Below are 21,053 nucleotides of genomic sequence, written 5' to 3' on the forward strand. Positions count from 1 at the left end.
TCTTTCAATGTTTAAAATATAAAAACTTGAAAGAATTTGCATGTACAAAAAACATCGCTAATCAGACCGGGTATCCAAGTGTCAAGGGTCATTCACAGTTTGTTGCATCGGTTTTGATAACGGATTAGTAGATTATGACACTTATTAACACCTATTGATAATTGCGCATTTTAAAATAGTTTCTTTAACGATATACAACTAGTTACATTAAATTCGGAAGACTTAAACCGAACGAAATAATATGCTGTATTCTATGTGATATTATTAAAAAATAATGAATACAATAAGTCTCTTGTGGTGTTTATATCGGGGTTTTAATGTTTATATTAATACAGGCATAACCCAGCATATCGGGAGGCGATGCGTCTCGGGGAAGTAACGTATATAGAAAATAAAAAAGTTCATTCATAATGTAACACTCCATTTTGATTTAATAGAAAATCTAATTTACGTGTTGAACCATATTATTATGTAATTGAAATTAATCGAAAATATGTATATTTTGTAATAAAGACAAAAATTAAATTTTTTAAGAATAATATGATGTGATTATGTTGTATTTTGTCAGTGTGACTGTATATTCTCTGTAAATGTTTGCTTGATTATGTAAATTTTGTTATATAAATTGTGTGACTGTGCATGTTTATTGACTGTATAAATCGTAAATATATATTTAAACATAATCAACAAATAAAGAAAATAAAAAATCATACCTGTTTTAGGTCTTATTCCCTTTTAATTTATGTGTATTTCTTTGTAAACACAGTTTGAAGCCTAAAAAAACAATAATTGCCTTAAGGCCTTTTTAGTTCAATTTTCGGCCTTTTTGGTACGCTTTGAGGCCTTTTTGGTAAGGCCTGTTTGGTATTCGGCCTTTTTGGTATGCGGCCTTTTTGGTTTTCGGCCTTTCTGGATCTAAACCCGTGTGTCGTATGAATATATATCGTTGCAGGAAATAAAAACGATCCGTAAGACTAAATTTAGATTCACATCGTACATGTAAGGATGTCACGTTTACAGATTTTTCTAAACGTTTAAACGAAATGAAATAAACAAACGTTACCGTTTAAACGGTATCCCTATGTCCGTTTAAAAAGCATCAGTACCATCACATTTCCAAACTGAAAATAGTTATTTCCAGAAGTAATATTCAGTGCATATCCCATTCGCACAATGACGTCATATTAAAACCACAAAATATTATAAATTAAACAGACCATCCGTATCACCAGATGAGTATTCGTCATTCTATAAAAATAATTTAAAGAACGTCGAAAATAATGTAAAATCGATGAAAAATAATGTTTCCTAAAACGACACGTATTTTGCATATGAAAAACAATGTGCATATCGTTTGACCGCAGAAAAAAAACAACAACAAAAAACAGTTAACTAGCAAAAACGTAATCAATATATAATTTGGTTAAAATATTGCTTTTCAACATGCTACCGCAGTGTTTTACTTTGCTAATCAATCAATTAACATATTTCAAGATGGCGGCATATGCACAGTTTCGTTGACAAGTTGTAAGATTTTCGGAAAGTGGCGAAGATTTCCGTTAGTTTCCGTTCATGTCTGTGCCATCCGCTAACCAATCAGAAATAAATTACTGCCGAATTCGGTAGCCCAGATTTACCGCAAGTACCCGGATTTCGCAGTTCTTCATCGATATACTTCGTACGGCTAGTCGGCTACGTTATTTGCACCCCAATATTTATTATATTAATATTGACTGTCGTTTAAACGTTTACTGTTTTGGTAAACGTTTTACAGCAAAACACGAAACGCGACCGTTTAAACGTTTAAACGTGACACCCTTACGTACATGCATGATATACATGCTGGCGAATGCGACTCTACAGACATTTTCGATTTCAGAATTAAATGTCTGGCTTATTTCGCATTTTTCGACACATGTTCTTCTTAATTTTTATTTTAATGTATATTAAAATGTATGTATAATATTTTTTTCACATATTTTAAATTCATAAATATTTGACAAATTCGTGCATACTCACTTTTAAACTAAAATTGTAACTTTCAAAACAACCATATATAACAGATAGTAATGTACATCTATTAAACAAAAATTTTGTCAAAAGTTAAACGTTACAATGGACTATGCTTTATAAACACTGAAACCTGAACGAAAAAAAAACACAAATGAGTTTTTATCAAAATAATGTGTCAAAGTGAACACCTGCTATGCTGTCAAACTATGTGGTGTTTTTCAGCATTTTATATTGAAACAGGAGTTCAAATGATGCACATGATAATCATCGATAAAGCCAATCCCACATTTCATAAATTGTATAAAATTTTCGGCAAAGCAAGATTTGTATTTGTATCAAAACCATTGATCATACATAAAATATAAATCAATTCATCAAAAATGTTCAATGGATTGGCATAAGCTTCTTTAAAATTTAACTATTATACAAATACATTCTTGACGTCTATTTCATCATTTCAATTACTAAATCAAGTTGCGTACATATTTTATAATCAGTCGGATTAACAGTATATATAAAAGCTATTCATGCAAGGCATTTGGTCATTGAACTCATCGTTTACATTTTTAAGTGAATAATTTCCGTCTGAAATTCAGAGCGTAAAGATTTTCACCCGATGAATTATTGGGGTTTATTTTCGGATGTGACAAATGTGTTATTCCATGCATTAACCTTGAGGGTTTACAGTCAACTCGTACCTAAGTCAACTCGCACGGTAGTCAACTCGCACGTTGTTTGGTCAACTCGCACTGAAGTCAACTCGTACCTAAGTCAACTCGTACCTTATTCACACTGTAGATGTGTTAATGGGTTTTAGATGAGTAACGTGTGCATAAACACATATGGGAAACACTTTCAGAGTTTAATTCAATACTTTTTATTGCATTTTTTTTTTTACAAAATATCACATAATATTTTTTTCACCAAGTATTTTTTTCACCAAATTTACACCATAGGCACAATTATACCAGACAAATATTTACATAGGTAAAAGATGTATTCATGATTTTTAGTGTTTATTTCAATATTAAAAAATATGTATTTGAACAAACATTTTTATGCACAAAGACATTGTCGGAGTGACTGCCGTTGGACGTCAGGGGATCGGCGCAACCAAGCCCGTATTGTGGAGCAGATCAGACCAGAAGGAGAGATGAGCAATGATACAGTCGGAGGTAAGAAGATAGGAGCGCAAGACAGGCCAGGGCAGTTGAGATGGGAGTGAAGGGAACATGGACCACGTGGAACACCACAGACAGGAAGTTGACCTGGGGAGAAATATGGAAATACGAGCCACTGATATTTTCGTTTCTCCTCAGGGTGTCTATGACCTTCTACCATCTCCAGCCAACCTATGCCGATGGGGACTCATAGCGGATCAAGTGTTGTTATCACCCTTCATAAAACCGGAACAAAATACCAATATCAAGTCGTAAGTCATTTATATAAAAAATTGCACAAAGTAACGGTAAAGGGGAAAATTAAAGTTTGGGTAAAGATATGTTTTCTGGTGTTCCCTTGATCGAAAAAAAGAAAACTTTTCACCGCGCAAATTTCAAGTTAAAGTTTCCCTTGCAAATTTATCCACATTTGCAGAAATGAATATGTCACAACCACGCTGCAATTGTACCAAAAAATGATATTCTCAATTACATGAAAGAATATCAAATTTGAAAAGTATGTCTAAATATATGAAAATTATGGAAAGTTCATTATCAGCTCATATATTTACAAACAGATTGATACATGGTAAATACACAGATTAGGAAGGAATAACTCATCAAACACTTGGAATTTAAAAAAACATTTTCAATGATGTTTACGGCAAATACATTTGGATGTGTGAGCTTGTTCACACTTTTAGTACTTTTTTGAATGTCGTTCAATGGTTTTTTTTTTCAACACGAAACATTTTGGAATGATCCATTATATGATAACAATTGAAATAGTCTCTCGCGGGAATCGAACCCAGGACTTCTGCTGCAGTTGTATAGCATTTCCATCTACATCACTGATTCGTTTATTATCCTTTAGAAATATTTTTACAAATCTTTTCAAACGTCGTAATCCTTTACGCTATACTGAACGCCAAAGTCAATAGTTTTTCAGATTATAATCCAACACTTTTTGAAGGTGAGGCAGAACAATTTCAATTTTGCTTACTTCATATATTTAAAAAAAAAGCGAAAATGCGCTTCTTCTGGCGGGATGTTTCTTGAAATTTTATTGGCTGTTGATAAAAGTCAATTAAGGTGACAACTTGGGATAAATTTAGTAACACAATATAAGTTGTTAACTATTGGAAAATCCCCACTCTTTTACAGACAACATAAAGAAAAATATTTGTTTTACAAGAATCACGTGTAAAAGCATCAGTACCGGCTCTACTGGTATTGCATTCCGTTCAAGTATACCATTGTATTTTTTTGGGTATAATTATGCTATTTAACATTGCTCGTTTATTTTCATGTATTTGTTTAAGAAAGAAGAAAATAAATGCTGAAACTAATAGTATATATAGTCACTTTAAATAAAAGTGATAGTAATAGTTATAATAGTAATGATGTAATAATTATTCTGGATTCATTCAAATACTCATTTTGGAGAGCCAAGATAAAGTAGTACCTAATCGAGAACGTTGGCACGGACCCGCGTCTTAGAGATATCAATATTTAAAATGCTGCTTTAAATGGTGTCCCATTTAATGGACATTATCCGCCAACATGCGTGTTTTCGAGTGATGAAATATTTTGCAATAATAATAAACATAATAAATCCTTTATTTGTAATAAGACATACGGTGTCTTAAAACAAACTTTAACGATCAATTCATGTGTCCAAAATGACCAATTTTAAAGGGTGTCTCGAACGGTAAGTAATATGGGGACCGTTTCAATAAACATCGTAGTACACATTTACGATACGATACATTTTTCGAAAATATATAAAAGTCTATATCATATGATTATAAATTTTCCGTACTTTAATAATTGCCTTGGCATCTCAAGCGCCGTATATATTTGACGAGCATCGCGAGCTTGTTCGTCCACTTATGAGGATTACACAATTTTCTCGTAAGTCAAAATTGTCGTACGATCGTTTATAAAACGGCCGCCATGGTTATGGATATTTAACATTCGAGTTATCTCGTATGAACACTTAAATACTCTACGTTCTTTCACTGTGAAAGGTGTATTCTTAATAAGCCTGCTTGTATGGTGTACTTGAATACGTGAACTCAAGCGGAAATATAGATACAAGTTTTGAAAAAGGTTTGAAAATCAATTCAATTGTATCCATTAAAAATATGGTTCTTATTTAAAGCCCTCGTTGCTGACTTAATAAAAACGCATTTCATCAAAAGCGAGAACAGCCAAAGCCTTAGTATTAATTATGAACCCATACAATCTATGAATACTCACCCTATGGGTTAAAAATAATGAATTTACATTGGATCAAAAGAAAGCGAAATATCCAGAGATTGAACGTGGACATGTGTAGGCAAATACAAACATGTTTGGTTGTGTTTTGAAGTGCTTGGTTACAATTTGTTGCAGTGCTTGGATACCATGTTGTGCCGCTAACGAAACGCATGCGCACACAATGACGGGTCGAGAGTATATCTTTACAAGGGTATGTTTCCAGTGATCATAAGTTGCTGGTCATTTAGCAAAGTGGAAAGATGGTTGGGACAACTACATTCGTTCTCGCAGGCGTGCTTGCAGTATTGCTGTGCGGTTAGTACATATAATTATTTATTCGAATATATTAATACTATGGAACTAACAGTTTTAATATTATGATAATAATAATAATTATGATAATAATAATAATTTCATAATAATAATAATAATAATTATTATTATTATTATTGTTATTATTATTATTACTATTATGATGATTATTATTATTATTTTTATTATTATTATTATAACAATTATTATTTTTATTAGTAGTAGCAGTAGTATTAGTATTGTTGTTGTTGTTATCATTATAATTACTATTATAATTTAATTCTTCGACCACTACTTATAATGATAAGAATAAATTTAGCAGACGAATACTAATACTATTAACAAAAAGCGGTTTTAAGGTACAAGTAAGTAAATATATTGTCTGGCTAAAACACTAGTTCGCGTTGTGCTCACAGCTGGGATAATAAAATATCAATTCGTTATATTGCCAATGGTACTTTCTTATAAATCCAGTATTTCCTTGCTTTATTTTCAAGTTAAATTTGTAAATGATGCATACAAATTATGAGAAAACAAGAATATCAGTGAAAATGACCTTAACCTTGACCCCAGTGACCTCAAACCTCATTAAAAGGTAGAGGTCCATGCAAGGTGCCTACATGCCAAATATGAAAGAGGTCGGTAAAGTATTGAAGGTGCTATGAGAAACTGTAACAAAAGTGTGACGGAAGAAAGGAAGTACGGAAGGAACTTCAAACTGGCAACTATATGCTCCCCGAAAATTTTCGGAGCGCATAAAAATGACATAACAGTAACACTGATGAGCAATCAAGTTATTAAACGGGTGTCGAGATGTATTGGTTCTAAAACTGTATGAAAACTGTTTTTGTCAGCTGGTTTAGGCGAAAGAAAGCTTATTTTTGTAAGGACAACAGTTCTGCTGTAAAATCGTTTTTATTTTAGTTAGCGTATATTTTCAACATGATTTTAATTTTAAATGCATTTAACATTTGCAGTTTCAGTTTCCAGCGTGGATGCAGCATTCAAGTGTTACGAATGCGCCGGAACTTCGGATAGTGACAGCTGTTCGGACGAATTTGTAAAAAGTATGTCTGCTTGTATGCCTATGACATTGAAACCTATGTTATATGATATTTCTTGTTTATTTGAAATATTAAACCGCATAAAAGTAATACTTAATATGTTAGAATAATGTAAAACAAATTAAAAACTGAAAAAGCCTTTGCTAGGATTCTAACAAATCAACTTTGAGATAAAACGACGAAGATTTCTCTTAGCTGATCTGTCGACCAATCAAATAGTGAGGCTCGACTGCATATTGAAATGTCCGTATTTGCGGATCGTTCGAAGAATTACATGTATATTTGTTTTATTTATTATTGACGACCATCTATAAATAAAATAATACTTCTTATGTATTTCTCAGCAAACGTATCATTTGACGGTTTGCTTGTCATCTTTTATAATTTTGTTTGTATATATGGTATTTTAATGGTGCAGGTTTCTTTTTACTGGTACTTGACGATTCTTTAAACATATCCATTCATCACATCACAATACGTTAAACGTTTTACATATAAATAATAATTCTTTATACATTTTAATTGCCAATAGTTATGAAAATATTGAGATACATCGGCTTATTTTGAATAACTGATACGAGTCGTTTTTCGTAAACACGAAACGACAAAAACAAAATGTTTAAAAAAATCCACAGACCATTATTTTTGTAATTTCTACATAGCTGAACAATATATACAAAAATTTCTTGCCGTTGTCGGCCCAAAATGTTTGAACAATCTTTCTGGCTTTTTAATGGGTCGTCGTATCCAGGCCAGTTTTAGATTCATGCTAAAACACATCTGTAAGGAGAGTGCAACAAACAAGCGGGATGCTAGAACAATAAAATGACGTCGGTTGTTTTATTACCAAACTAGCAATATTCAGATTGCTTTAAAAGTCTTCAATAGAAATGTATATTGTTTACACTTTTTTAACTCAATGCCTATTATGTGATTGTGAAACGCAATAAAACATGACAATAATTTTAAATGATATGTATTTGAATTTGTATTTGCATTACTTCAGATTCCGATTTGGAAAGTGAAGCGATTTGCGAGGCCTGCACTAAGGTCAAGACTAACGGCAGTAAGTGTTTCATATATATACATAAATATAAATATGAAAAAATAGCCTCGTTCCGGGATAACGGGTTAAGTAATTTTAATAAAGCTCCGTCCCAGATAAGTCTGTGCAGTCCATACATGCTAATCAAGGACGACACTTAACGCATGGATCTTTTTTTTAAGAAGATGCTTTCTTTAAACAAACGTTTTGACCCTCCGTGTGTCAGCGTTCTTTAGACCACACCCATACACACCAAACACTGGGTCTACCCAGGGCAACGACTCGAGGGCGTTTCAATAAGCCTTAGCCTATCGATGTAATCGAGCTTAGGTTTAAAACTTATGTTTAAATGATGTTTGTCTACAGTCGTAATGAGAGCATGCTCTCATGGTTATATGACGTTTGTTTAGAGTCGTAATAATAGCATTCTCCCATGGATATATGATGTTTGTATAAAGTCGAAATGGAAGCATGCTTCTATGGTTGCATGATGGTTGTTTACAGTCGTAATGAGAGCATGCTTATGTAGTTATATGATGTTTATTAACAGTCATATTCAGAGCATGGTCTATGGTTATATGATATATGTTTACAGTCGTTATGAGAGCATGCTCTATGGTTATATGATGTTTCTTTAGAGTCGTAGTGAGAACATGTTCCCATGGTTTTATGATGTTTGTTTAGAGTCGTAATGAGAATATATTCCCATGGTTATATGATGTTTGTTAACAGTCGTAATGAGAGCATGCTACCATGGTTTCATGATGTTTGTTTACCGTCGTAGTGAGAGCATGTTCCCATGGTTATATGCCGTTTGTTTACCGTCGTAGTGAGAGCATGTTCCCATGGTTATATGATGTTTGTTTACCGTTGTAGTGAGTGCATGTTCCCATGGTTATATGACGTTTGTTTACCGTCGTAGTGAGAGCATGTTCCCATGGTTATATGACGTTTGTTTACCGTCGTAGTGAGAGCATGTTCCCATGGCTATATGATGTTTGTTTACGGTCGTAGTGAGAGCATCTTCCCACGGTTATATGATGTTTGTTTACAGTCGTATTGAGAGCATGTCACATGGTTATATGACGTTTGTTTACGGTCGTAGTGAGAGCATGTTCCCATGGTTTTATAACGTTTGTTTACAGTCGTAATTAGAACGTGTTCCGATGGTTATATGATGTTTGTTTTACAGTCGTAGTGAGAGCATGTTCCCATGGTTGAATGACGTTTGTTTACAGTCGTAGTGAGAGCATGTTCCCATGGTTATATGACGTTTGTTAACAGTCGCAGTGAGAGCATGTGCCCATGGTTATATGATGTTTGTTTACAGTCGTAGTGAGAGCATTCTTCCATGGTTATATGACGTTTGTTTACAGTCGTAGTGAGAACATGTTCCCATGGTTATATGATGTTTGTTTACAGTCGTAGTGAGAACATGTTCCCATGGGTATATGATGTTGTTTACAGTCGTAATGAGAACATGTTTCCATGGTTATATGATGTTTGTTTACAGTCATAATGAGAGCATGCTCCAATGGTTATATGATGTTTGTTTACAGTGGTAGTGAGAGCTTGCTCCGAAGTTGCATACAAAGACGATTGCGAGGAGCAGGATGGTGCCCATGCCTGTTCATGTGATAGCGAGCTCTGCAACGGCTCCAGCACCCTGGTCGTATCCATGGCAACGATGTTGGCTGCCACTCTCGCCGTTTTCTTCGCAAAGTTTTAATATCTCAAAATACATGATCTTTAACGTAACAACAATACAATAAGCATAACAAATCTGTGTTTATGTATGATAGTGAAAAATTTGCCTAATTATGTTTATTGGACTGAACATTTCAACTTAATTTATATGTTATATAATATAGGAATTGTTACTAAAAGGCATTACGTGATAAATATATTTTAAATTAAAAAAAACAAATGGAATTGTTTAGACAAACACAAATATATAAATTGATTTATTTTCTGGTTATTTGTTGTGTATTTGTTCTGGTAAAAGCTTGAAAATATGACATAGATGGATTATTCAGTTGTAAGAAGTTAAAGGGACATTTCACAGATGTTGGCATGTATTGAAGTTTGTCATTCAATTCTTAACATTGAAAAATGTAAACGTTGGATCTAAAAAGGTCCAGTAAAACAACAATAATAAATTTTAAAACAAAAAAGTAACCTTCAACTGGGCTCAAACCACTGAACCCTTGAGTAAGAGTCAATCGCTCAGATCACTCGGCCATCTGTGACCATTCAATTTATGGTGTATTTTATACTATATATAAGTTATCCTGGTAGTATCACAAAATATAAAGACACCAACTGAACTCTTTCGGGATTTTAATCGTCAAAAGGTGCATATAACGGATATTTTAGAGCATTTGTAAATGTTCAGTGTTACTCTTACCTCACAGATCTTATAACTACAACGAACATTTTCGAATCTGAAACCATTTTTATTTAATTTCGTCAATTTACCGAAACGCGAGAAGGCCCTTACAAGTAATTCATTAAATATGAAAACAACTAGTAAAAACGTCCGATCTGTCTCATACGTTTGAGGCTGCACATATACATTTGTGAAAAGGGGGTTACATGTTCGTGAGTAAAGTATCATCTCTGATTAGCCTGTGCAGTCCGTACAGACTTATCATGAACGACACTTTCCGCCTAAAATTGACTTAAGCTATGAGCGAAAACTATCATAAAATATAAACTATCATAAAATATAAAATATTATAACAGCAGTTATTGTCGTCATTGAATAGCCTTTGCGAACTACACAAGCTAATCAAGAACGACACTTTACACACATGCATTTAACCCCATTTTCACAGAGCACGGCTTATACAATAACATAACAAGGTTCAGGTATAGTGTTATTATAATCAACACTATTAGAAAAACGCGACTCCAGACAAAACAACTTACTTTATAAAATTCCGCTTGTTGACATTTACACGCCGACTTATGAACGCGTTAATACTTGTTGTTCGATCGTGATTAGATATTTTATGTGACTATTTGCAATACATCAATTGATCTAAAGTGATTCATTTAAACGTCACATGACGAAACGCGCAGTAATGATAGTGCGTTATATACAAATTGAACACTTACATCCGTCGGTAAAACACCCTATCTAAGGTAATGTGAAGATAACAATCACATTCTACTGACTTAGTGTATATCAAATATGGATGCCCATTATACACCAGGGGTATTAAACAAATCTCTCCGAGACATCACGAAAACATTTGGGCCATGTTTTATACGACCCTTAAGCATTAATCGACATATTCATCTTTTCGTATTAGTTATAACTTATAGAAATGTGGTAAACCAAACTTGTGAGACTGATCTAAAATGGTAATTTATTTAAAACCTTAAAATATGTCTTGAAGAAAAAAGTGCATGGTGTTTATGTTAACAATGGTGAGTTGTTTGGTTATTCATATAGTGTGTTTAAAATAAAAAGCATTTCATTCTTCGTCTATGAAACGCGATGTTGCATAAGTGTTAATCCAACTTAAGTTTTCAACACCAAAGAGCAGTCGCAATATGTTGCTGAACACCACTTTGTGTTGCCGAAGAAAGAGGTAATTCCATAAACAATACAAATGTTCCACTAACAATGAAATTACAAGTTGATATGAGTTACAAGTAGACGTTCCATAGAAACTTTACAAATCATAAGTCTATTGATCTTTATTAATGAGCATCCTTTAAACGAAAAATTCCATAAAAGTGTTGTTCCTGATAAGCCTGTGAAGCTGGAATGGTACCATACTTAGCACTCATGCATTAAACAAAGTTTCCTAGAGCTAGGCTCAATATATATTATATCGTCGTCTCAAAATAGAAGTACGTGTCGAACAAGGAATTATTTAATAACTTTACTTTCGGGTTCGTATTGCGTATTTGTAATCGTATGAATTGGCATCAAGAATGCCTCATTCTACAGGTATGCGGTGATCGTCAACGTCATTGCACATGGTATTTTTACAAATAATATCCACAAAAATATTTATGGCATAACACTAAGACCAAGGTTCTGTCTGTCACATGTTATGGTCAAAGAAAGTTGTAGATCAAATACAGATATAACTACACCAACTTGATTAGAATGATATTTCAAACTTCATATTATTTCGAGGAAGGTAATTTGCTGATCGAATAGTATGATGTCGCATGTGAAATGTGGCAAACGGTCTTTGTCTATTATGCAGACAAATCAGTGCAGAAATCATTTGCATAGTTTTGCAGCATGACAGACAGAATATATTTGTACCAAGACATCACTAAATGCTGATATTTTTACAGCTGCAATATTTCCACGCAGTCTTGGTACCAGGGAAACAACCATGATAAAGCAAGTATTCATCGTGACTATGGGGGTACCCCTTATGGTCACAAATTGACTGTAATATAACTTGATGTGAAAGCACCAAAAGACATACCTGTTTGCACCCGCCTCACTAATACGGCTTACAAGTATTTAAATAAGTATAGTCATCCGTGGTAAACTTACTTGAAAGAGACAGTATTTGAATTACTTGAGTCTTCAATCTACCAGACATTCACTTGACAAAGGAAACGCATGTTATTACAATTGCGTGTTCGAAACAGTATCCGAGATTATTTTCAATCATAATTGTGAATATTGTGAAAGTGCCAACAAGAGACGAAAACGTTCTTGACCTTTTATAAGCAAACGCATCGGTCTCTTTTCACGACACAAAACTCTAACTAAATCTGGAAAATTCGAATAGGATCCCGTCTTTCCCAAACTCAAAGTTAAAACGGGACTGCGCAGATATGTTTTCCTATTTGATTAGACATACAACAAGGCACATTGAATTGGTTTCAATGAATATATGCGCCGTGCTCTGTGGAAAAGGGGTTAAATACACGTGCTTAAAGTGTCGTCCCAGATTAGCCTGTGCAGCCCTTGCATAATAATCAGGGACGACATTTTCCGCTTTTATGATATTTTACACCTTTACTCAGGAACCTTATGAATATAACGTACTTACAAAGCACGCCAGAAGGCTTATCATGTGTCATTCTCAAATGGCTTTTGAAGCGTTTGTATTATGTTGGTCTACATATTTAAAGCGGGTATATACGATTTTTTATATGTGTTTATTTGTAATATATTGATAAAATATGTTACAATTACACAAAATAGACAAGAAAAAATATACATTAAAGCCGAATTTCATAAAATGCAGCAAAGACAAATTAGCGGCCCGAGCCGATTGTGACGAACATATTTTCCTACAATAACCGAAGCATTCGTCTTTGTATTAGGATTGGAGTTAGTGTTCGTGTGTCGTATGAATAGATATCGTTGCAGAAATTCAAATAAACCGTTAAACTAAGTTTAGATTCACATTGTACATGTATGATATTCATGCTGGCGAATTCGGCTGTACAGCCGTTTTCAATTTGAGAATTAAATATCTGGCTTATTTCGCATTTTTCGACACATGTTCTCCTTAACTTTTATTTTAATTTATATTGAAATATATATATAATTAGTTTTTTACATATTTTATATAAATTCATAAATATTTGACAAAATCGTATATACCCGCTTTAAGTGAACAGCAGAATTGGACAATGGACATATCGTCACCTGTCAAATTATGTAAATTTTAAGTCTCTATAACGCTCAAATCAACGAAATTTTCGTAAAGTATTTCGTAAAATAAAGTTAACACCTAAACAATCAGTGTTCCATATAGCTTTAGCCACAATTTCAACGCTAGATGTGGTATGATTACATAGATTTTTGTAAATACAAAATGCTCGTTTATATTTATTTGTGACCACAATTAATTCCATTTGGATTTCCCGCGAATATATCTATTCATACGACACACACACACCATGTTAGTGTTCATATGTAGTATAACTAGTTATCGTTGCGGGAAATAAAAATGGAAAAAACAACGAGCATTTTGTATCTACTAACACTTATTTGACCAGACCACATCTGGCGTTGAAATTTCGGCAATTTCCATAAGGAACACTGATTTTTAATTGGTTAAGTTTATTTTACGAAATATTGTACGAAATTGTCGTTAATTTTGAGTAGTAATGTTACGTAAAAATAACGATCGATCAATATGCGATCGATAAATCGGGTTCTCCGGTTGCGCACGCCGACAGAATGTCTCGGTTACCAATAGTAAAACACTTTCGTTTATTTTCTTCGAAAACAAAAACGTAGATGCAAATATGGTTTCACGTTGTAAATTGCGTTATGTAACTCGAGCTGTCGATATCCTGCAAGATAAGTTGGAGGCATTGATTTTTAACATTTCCATATCCGCAACGTGTTCTTGACAAGTGCGAGTGGAATCTTCAAAGTGTAGACTTGCCCAAATCTCCGCTATATAACGTTTATTTATTTCAGAAAATGACTCAAGTAAATGGTTTTGAGCACTTACAAAAATTGATAAATGTCATTTTAGAAAATATAAAATATGGCTAAATCAGTTTTATATGTTAAATAATTAGGCAATTTGGTTTGGCTTGGCCTAATAAACTGTATGTTCTGTTATGTTCTGTTATGTTCTTTTCTTCTTTTTCTCACCCCTCCTTAGAGCTCCAACTTATAAATATTCTTTTAAAATAACTCTTTTAACAGTCGAACACAGAAATAGGTTAACTTATTTACAATTCATATGTGCCAGCAGTTTATTCTTCATTATCTTCACATTCAGCAAATAATTGCATATTATTGAAAACATACGAAAAAGTAGTCTAAGGGATACGACCAGCAACCTAATAGAAAAAATAGGTTGGCCTAATTGAAAAAACGAAAACTTCCGGTCTACTTCTACGAGTCAACTCCAGCCGACAATGCAAACGGACTGTCACATGTTTAAAAGCGAGTTTGGGACCAAATAAAGGGGTTTAAAGGGGGGATGAATTAGGAATAGTAGAAAACATACAAATAAAGGTGTGAGAAACATTATACACGAGTGTTACCTGTTTTGGTCTCATTTCGAGCGTCTTTTCGTAGTTGACAGTTGCGTTGACATCTGTCAATATTTACCGAACTGCGCGTGCGTGACGTCATCTTAACTCTCGCGATACGAGACAAAAACAAATGTCACAGGAATTCGGACCCCCACGGAATACGGGCCTAACTCCATATGTAGATCTAACTGTTTTGTCATGTAATTATTTTGTCGTCATGTACGATATTAATAGTTTAAAAACAATTTTTGTCATTCAATTTTAACAATAAAAAGTTATCAACAAAATCAGCTTCGAATTAGCGACGGCAACGCTGTGTCAATATTTAGTCACTCCCGGTGAACTTCCGGTAAAAACGAAAGTAGAATTCATGGAGTAATGGTACGGTAAACAAAGTTGACTTTTTTCCAACAGATGTTGACCGAATATCCGAATATTCGTTCGGAAGGGTGACCGAATATTCGAATACCGAAATCGGTATTCGTTGCCATCCCTACTTCTTATGTTTTCTAATCGCTATGGCATGTGGGATATACAAGTGTATTGCCTCTAAATATAGCAACATAGTTCATTTAAGGTTGTTTTTTTGTTAATGGCGATTGTTTTGGCAAATTGGCCTTAGTGTAAATGTTGGATTGCGCTTACAAATAAGTGTTATGTTTTATGATTGGGACTATAGCGATGAACTCTCAGTTATGCGGGTTTTATTTTGCTAAAGAGAAGCTGGTATAGAGATGGCTACAAACATTATAATGCTTTATAAACTGTCTTGTTATTCCTTCCAAAGCACCTGATAAACCCTTTAATTACTTATACCAAAACCACTTTGGAATGCGCTTTAAAGAATAGCCTGATTACTGGGGTACCTTTCATGCAAAGTTTCAGCGACACGATAATCAGTTCTGTGCTGAAATGGGCATGCAAGAGCTGTTCTACTGTATTAACATCGTTCTATAGTGACATTTAAAAAAGCGAATAGTCGTCAGACACATGTATCGTCGCCGTCTGGAACAAAGACTTTGATCTTGTGCTGGTTATAGCAAACATCCACGTTTTTCATCATTACTCTATGAATTGTGCCGGTCGCTTAGAGCTAATTCGTGTTATTTTAAAGCAAGTTTGGAATGCCATGAAGTTCATAACAAAAAGTTAATTTTTAGCAAATTAGTAAAATCATAAATTAAAATTGCGTGGGGAAAGTAACGAAATTTATATTTAGTATAACATTTTGTTCTCGCATAGAGACTGCAAATGTATAATACAGATTGCAATCACGCAACTGCTTTTAAAATTACAGAATTTCCTATTTTTGAAAAAAGTCATCAAATATGTTTACGAATATGTAACTGTTCGAATAGAAGTAACCTTTTATAATAGCAAAAACAATGAATTTGAATAAAAATAGAGCCTTCATCGTCAATCGAACCTGGGTCCTGTGGAAGCAGCCTGGGTCCTGTGAAAGCAACCTGGATCCTGTGGAAGCAACCTGGGTCCTGTGGAAGCAACCTGGGTCCTGTGGAAGCAAAAGCAAACAATCGAGTTCTGCGCGGCAAATACTTTCATGTTTATAAGCTAGACATTAACGTTATCCTTGTGCTAAGCCTGGTTTCGAAAAACAAAGTCGATGAAAAGCATTAAAACGTTTTATTATTTCACCGGTTTGAAATGATGATTATCTATTTACCAGTCAATATGTTTACCGTATTTCTTATGATGAATTGTAATTTTATCAAAACACAATGCATACATTACTACTACATTGAATTTACTACATTTATTTTTTAAATCGTAATTTCACCAAACTGTTAAAATGACTGGCCTTTTAATATACCAATTCATAAGACAAAATCGGATGCGTACTGAAAACAACAATGATTACGTATTTAATTATTTACAAAACGGTGTCACTGTCTTGCGAAGATCACTCTACAATTGGGAAACGGAACCGATGCAATCCAAGACCGCAAGGAGTTGATTGGACCATGTTGTTTGGTGATCGTTGTCAAGACGCATGGTTTAGCTCACTATATAAATGAGGGTTCTCACAACGACGGGGAAAGGCGTCGGATACTTTTTCATCATCGGTACGTCCAGAGCAAACTAGGAATAATGAGTTGTACTAAATATCTGGTTTGTTTTGGCGTTCTATTGGGAATGATCAGCGGTAAGTTAAACTTCTCTTTTTATTAAGCTGATTATTTGTATACGTATGCTTTGCGTTGTTCCAACATTTTTTTAGTTGTATGTTATTCGTGTAATTTCTTGAAGTATCAAAAGTGTACATTCTTGAAGACAAATAAGATGTAGGGTGTTAAAATATGTTTTTCCTGTACTCTGACGCTTTTTTTTTTATGAAAAGGACGTACACATTATTTATGCTCCAATAAATAGTTTGGAAATACTATTTGTCTTTTTAAAGGTGAATATTATTTTTCATAATTTTTATTATTATACTATTAATTAGTATTATATTAGTTTTAATATTATTTTTATTTTATATCAAATTAATTAAAGGTTGTTTTAATGATAAGTTTATTGTACTTTAAACAAGTCTTCTTCTCCATTGAGTGCTATTTTGGGAATTATTTTTTAACGTAAACGTCATTCAATTGGGACGAGTATAAATATATGATTTGAAACAAAAAATAACGATACGCTGTAACTGACAATCATTAAATAAACAAATGTTATATGAAAATATTAAAGGACTCAGCATCTTTTTTTTAAATAAAACCTGCAATATTTCCTCATATCTCTTTCATTCAATGTTACGCGAATAAATCTTCTGCTCTCGAGTTTATAAAGCTTACGAGTTTTATTGATTCCATTGTCATAAAACATGTTCACTCTGCTCTGACTGGTGTCGACTGTTTCGATGCATTTTAATTCATCGAAATTTCCAAACCAGTCAAGAATCTTAGGACATGTGATACTTCTTGTTTAATCGACAACCTATTCTTTGGTTCAAATTAAACATACGACTAAAAATGTAGTCTAAGTTTTCCACATTCTTTTTTTACTCAAAATTTAACAGCATTATTAAAAATAAATTATCCAAGAACAGTTTTAGCTCTTAAAAAAAAATGTATTTGTGTATAGAAACCACTGTGACAATGATTTGGTCAATCATGAGACGATTTTAAGATGATATTTTTTTTTATTTATCGTACAAAGTTTAGTGATTTTATCGCAGATTACATTCGTTAATAGACTGATGATTCTATTGAATTTTGATCAATGATTTGAATGATTATTTATTTGTCTGGTAATATGATTCGTGATGATATTAATGATATAGATATAGAGGATATTTGTTGGATTCGGTGGATTATCGATTTTAATTCACGAGTGATCATAGAAAATAATATTTTCACGAGTGGCGCAGCCACGAGTGAAAATATACATTTTATATGATCTCGAGTGAATTAAAATCGATAATCCACTGAACCCAACAAATTTTCTTTTTATTTTATGCTTTATTTCACAGTTTATATACATTGTTAAAGAGTTTAACTAAAGAATTACGTTGGGAAAATGACGTCATTTCGTCCAAAAAATGACGTCATTTAACATAAACAGTGAAAATTATCGATAATTTTCATTGTTTGAAACAGTGAAATTATCAGTTTTAATTCACTGATATTTCTCTATAAACCACCGGAAAGTATAAAATAAAATGTTTTATTCGTGATTTAATTGGCCATTGGGTTTGTGTCTTTGCATTTATGATTGAAACGATTGGTTGAAATATTATATAATTGATCACATGGCTTTTTTCGATTTATGATTACTTAAATGTTTGAATAATGATTTGATAAATAGTTTAATAGAACTTTTATGTATTTTTAGTGTCCAAAGTTGAGGCAGCATTCAAGTGTTACACGTGCGTTGGTATCTCCGACAAAGACAGTTGCTCCGATGAATTCACAAAAAGTATGCCAGGTTTTTCGAGCCTCGCTCTGTGGCCATAATGTTTGCATATCCATATAAAGTTGTCCCAGATTAGCCTAGGCAGACCGCACAGGCTAATATGGGACAACTATTTCCGCTTTTGTGGTTTGTTTCGTTTATAGAAAGTCTCTTTCAAGCGTAAATTCACTCTTTGCGTAGGGAATTAGCCTGTGTGGACTGCACAGGCAAATCTGGAACGACACTTAACGCACATGCATTCAGACCCGCTCTCACGCACTGCGTTTCATTTCCATGATAAACCATTTACTTTGTTATAAACTGAAAAGTTATCTGTTTGTAGGTTCAAGCTTGGAGAGTTCATCAAATTGCAATGCCTGCACAAAGACAAAAACGAACGGAAGTAAGTTTTTCTGTTTGTCTTTGTTTGCGCCTTGTTTCCTTCTATTCGAGTTCTGTGTGTCTGTCACTAAAAACCAATGGTTTATATTTTGCTTAATGCGGTCAAGCCTTAAAACGTAGTGCTTAAGTGTGTACCCAAAATTAGATAACACATGAACACCGCGTTATGTTTTTAAGAAAAACTCATACAGATTTTTGAAAATCGCGATAGGGTTTATAAAAAATGATATATGGTTGATAGAAATCACGCTATTGTTTATGAAACTTACGTTTTCATTGTCATTTATGTTTTAATCTGGAGAACATGGGTTTAACAAACTTTTGAAAAAACAAACACGCGATGTTACAAAACCAACACTTCCAGGTAGTGTTGTTTGAAAGAAGAAATATTAAAATTTAGTTGATGCTGATCAGTGTCGGCTCAATGGTCATGAGTTCAAATTCTGTATAAGCTAAAATAAGTTCCAAGGAATAAATAAAAATATTTTTCGTTTGGTTCGAGAATTAAATAACTTAAGTTTTCTTTGACTATATAAGTCATTATGAACCATTTGACCCACATGTACTTGATCAAAATGTTTTGCCCTGATACATATATTCTTTTATTATATATATATATATATATATATATATATATATATATATATATATATATATAACGGTTTTGAAAACGTTTGGCCCAAGGGGTATACATTCATGATGTGGGAAACTCACGTTTTCTTTTGTATTTATTGTGCGTCATAAAATGAATTTTGTTTATGCGGGTTAGTATAAAGTATGGTTATTATTACATGTTTTCATATGTAGACCTATTTGATGTAAACTGCACTATACATGCTATGTTGTTGTTCTTTATTACATTCATCATTGCTTGACGTAATTACACATATTTAACTATAGATATACTTTCGATATTTATAAAAAAGATAATGGTACATGTAAGTATTGTGTAAATGGAACGAGTAGTTGGTTTATATCAACATGAACAACTTACTTTGTAAACATTGTGCGCCATTTTTGTCTACTTGGGCTTTTAGTCATCTGGATGCTTTGTCAATAAAAACTTAAACTTTAAACTTAATATTGGACTGTAAATATGTTTGTGTTTTTACAGTCGTAGCGAGGGTTTGCTCCCCAATTTCACTTGGTGGGAACAAGTGTGAGGAGTCCAACGGTATCGAGGTGTGCATCTGTGAAAGTGAGCTCTGCAACGGCTCCAACAACCTAGCCGTATCCATGGTAACGCTGTTGGCTGCCACGCTCGCCGTCTACTTCGTTAAATTTTAATAGCTTCTTTACCCTTTCCCACTCTTGATCAAAGTTAAAATTGTTATAAGCACCCAGCATAAAACCAGAGCAACCTGCTAGTAACTCGCATTCTATTCAGGGTAAAGCTGTAAACTGCATGCTGCTCATCAGTATCTAAGGGTCGGGAATTATGGCTTAAAAACTTGAATTTAAAAAAAAGGTCTTAAGTTTATTTCTCATGGATTGCACACGCGTCAAAGTGCTTGCCTGAGTGGAAAAGGTTTAAGATTGGGACGAATCATTTTTGATTTTATGCTTTGTGGTATACGTTTGTAAGATGTGTGGATGCCCGAATAAAATAGAATATTCTTGACAGAGAAAACTGTAGTGCAATGATTTTCATGTGTTTCTATTTGTATTTGAAAGGATATGAGGGCGTATCTGACCAAATAAACCCTTATATAAAATGTTTAACCGTACGTTCCCAACATTATTATCATATGTAACGTCTGTCTAGTAAAGGTTTGCATTTAACTTAAACCAAAAAATAATTTGTTGTTCCGTCGGGACGGTTTACGAAATATCCCGTTGAGTTTTATGGATTCAAAATGGCATGGGGAGTCGCAAAGAAAAAACTGCATTGTG

The 21,053-nt window shown here is 33.4% G+C and overlaps 2 protein-coding genes across 3 annotated transcripts; both read left to right on the forward strand.

Moving 5' to 3' along the window:
* The first annotated feature begins 5,257 nt into the window (after positions 1 to 5,257).
* LOC127848447 (uncharacterized) lies at positions 5,258 to 9,834 on the forward strand. 2 transcript variants are annotated; one of them, XM_052380915.1, is made up of 4 exons: positions 5,258 to 5,750; positions 6,725 to 6,814; positions 7,818 to 7,877; positions 9,416 to 9,834. In XM_052380915.1, exons 1-4 carry the CDS (start codon positions 5,696 to 5,698, stop codon positions 9,583 to 9,585), a joined length of 375 nt encoding a protein of 124 aa, XP_052236875.1. In that variant the 5' UTR covers positions 5,258 to 5,695; the 3' UTR covers positions 9,586 to 9,834. The 2 variants fall into 2 exon arrangements, with proteins under 2 accessions (XP_052236875.1, XP_052236876.1); XM_052380916.1 differs by having other exon boundaries at positions 5,259 to 5,750; positions 6,731 to 6,814.
* Positions 9,835 to 16,881: 7,047 nt separating this feature from the next.
* Positions 16,882 to 20,746, forward strand: LOC127849170 (uncharacterized). The gene is made up of 4 exons (XM_052381889.1): positions 16,882 to 16,933; positions 18,699 to 18,782; positions 19,102 to 19,161; positions 20,275 to 20,746. The coding sequence occupies exons 1-4, from the start codon at positions 16,882 to 16,884 to the stop codon at positions 20,445 to 20,447; spliced, it is 369 nt and encodes a 122-aa protein (XP_052237849.1). The 3' UTR covers positions 20,448 to 20,746.
* The last annotated feature ends 307 nt before the right edge of the window (positions 20,747 to 21,053 follow it).

Source organism: Dreissena polymorpha, chromosome 10 (genome assembly GCF_020536995.1).
Source record: "Dreissena polymorpha isolate Duluth1 chromosome 10, UMN_Dpol_1.0, whole genome shotgun sequence".
NCBI lineage: Eukaryota > Metazoa > Mollusca > Bivalvia > Myida > Dreissenidae > Dreissena > Dreissena polymorpha.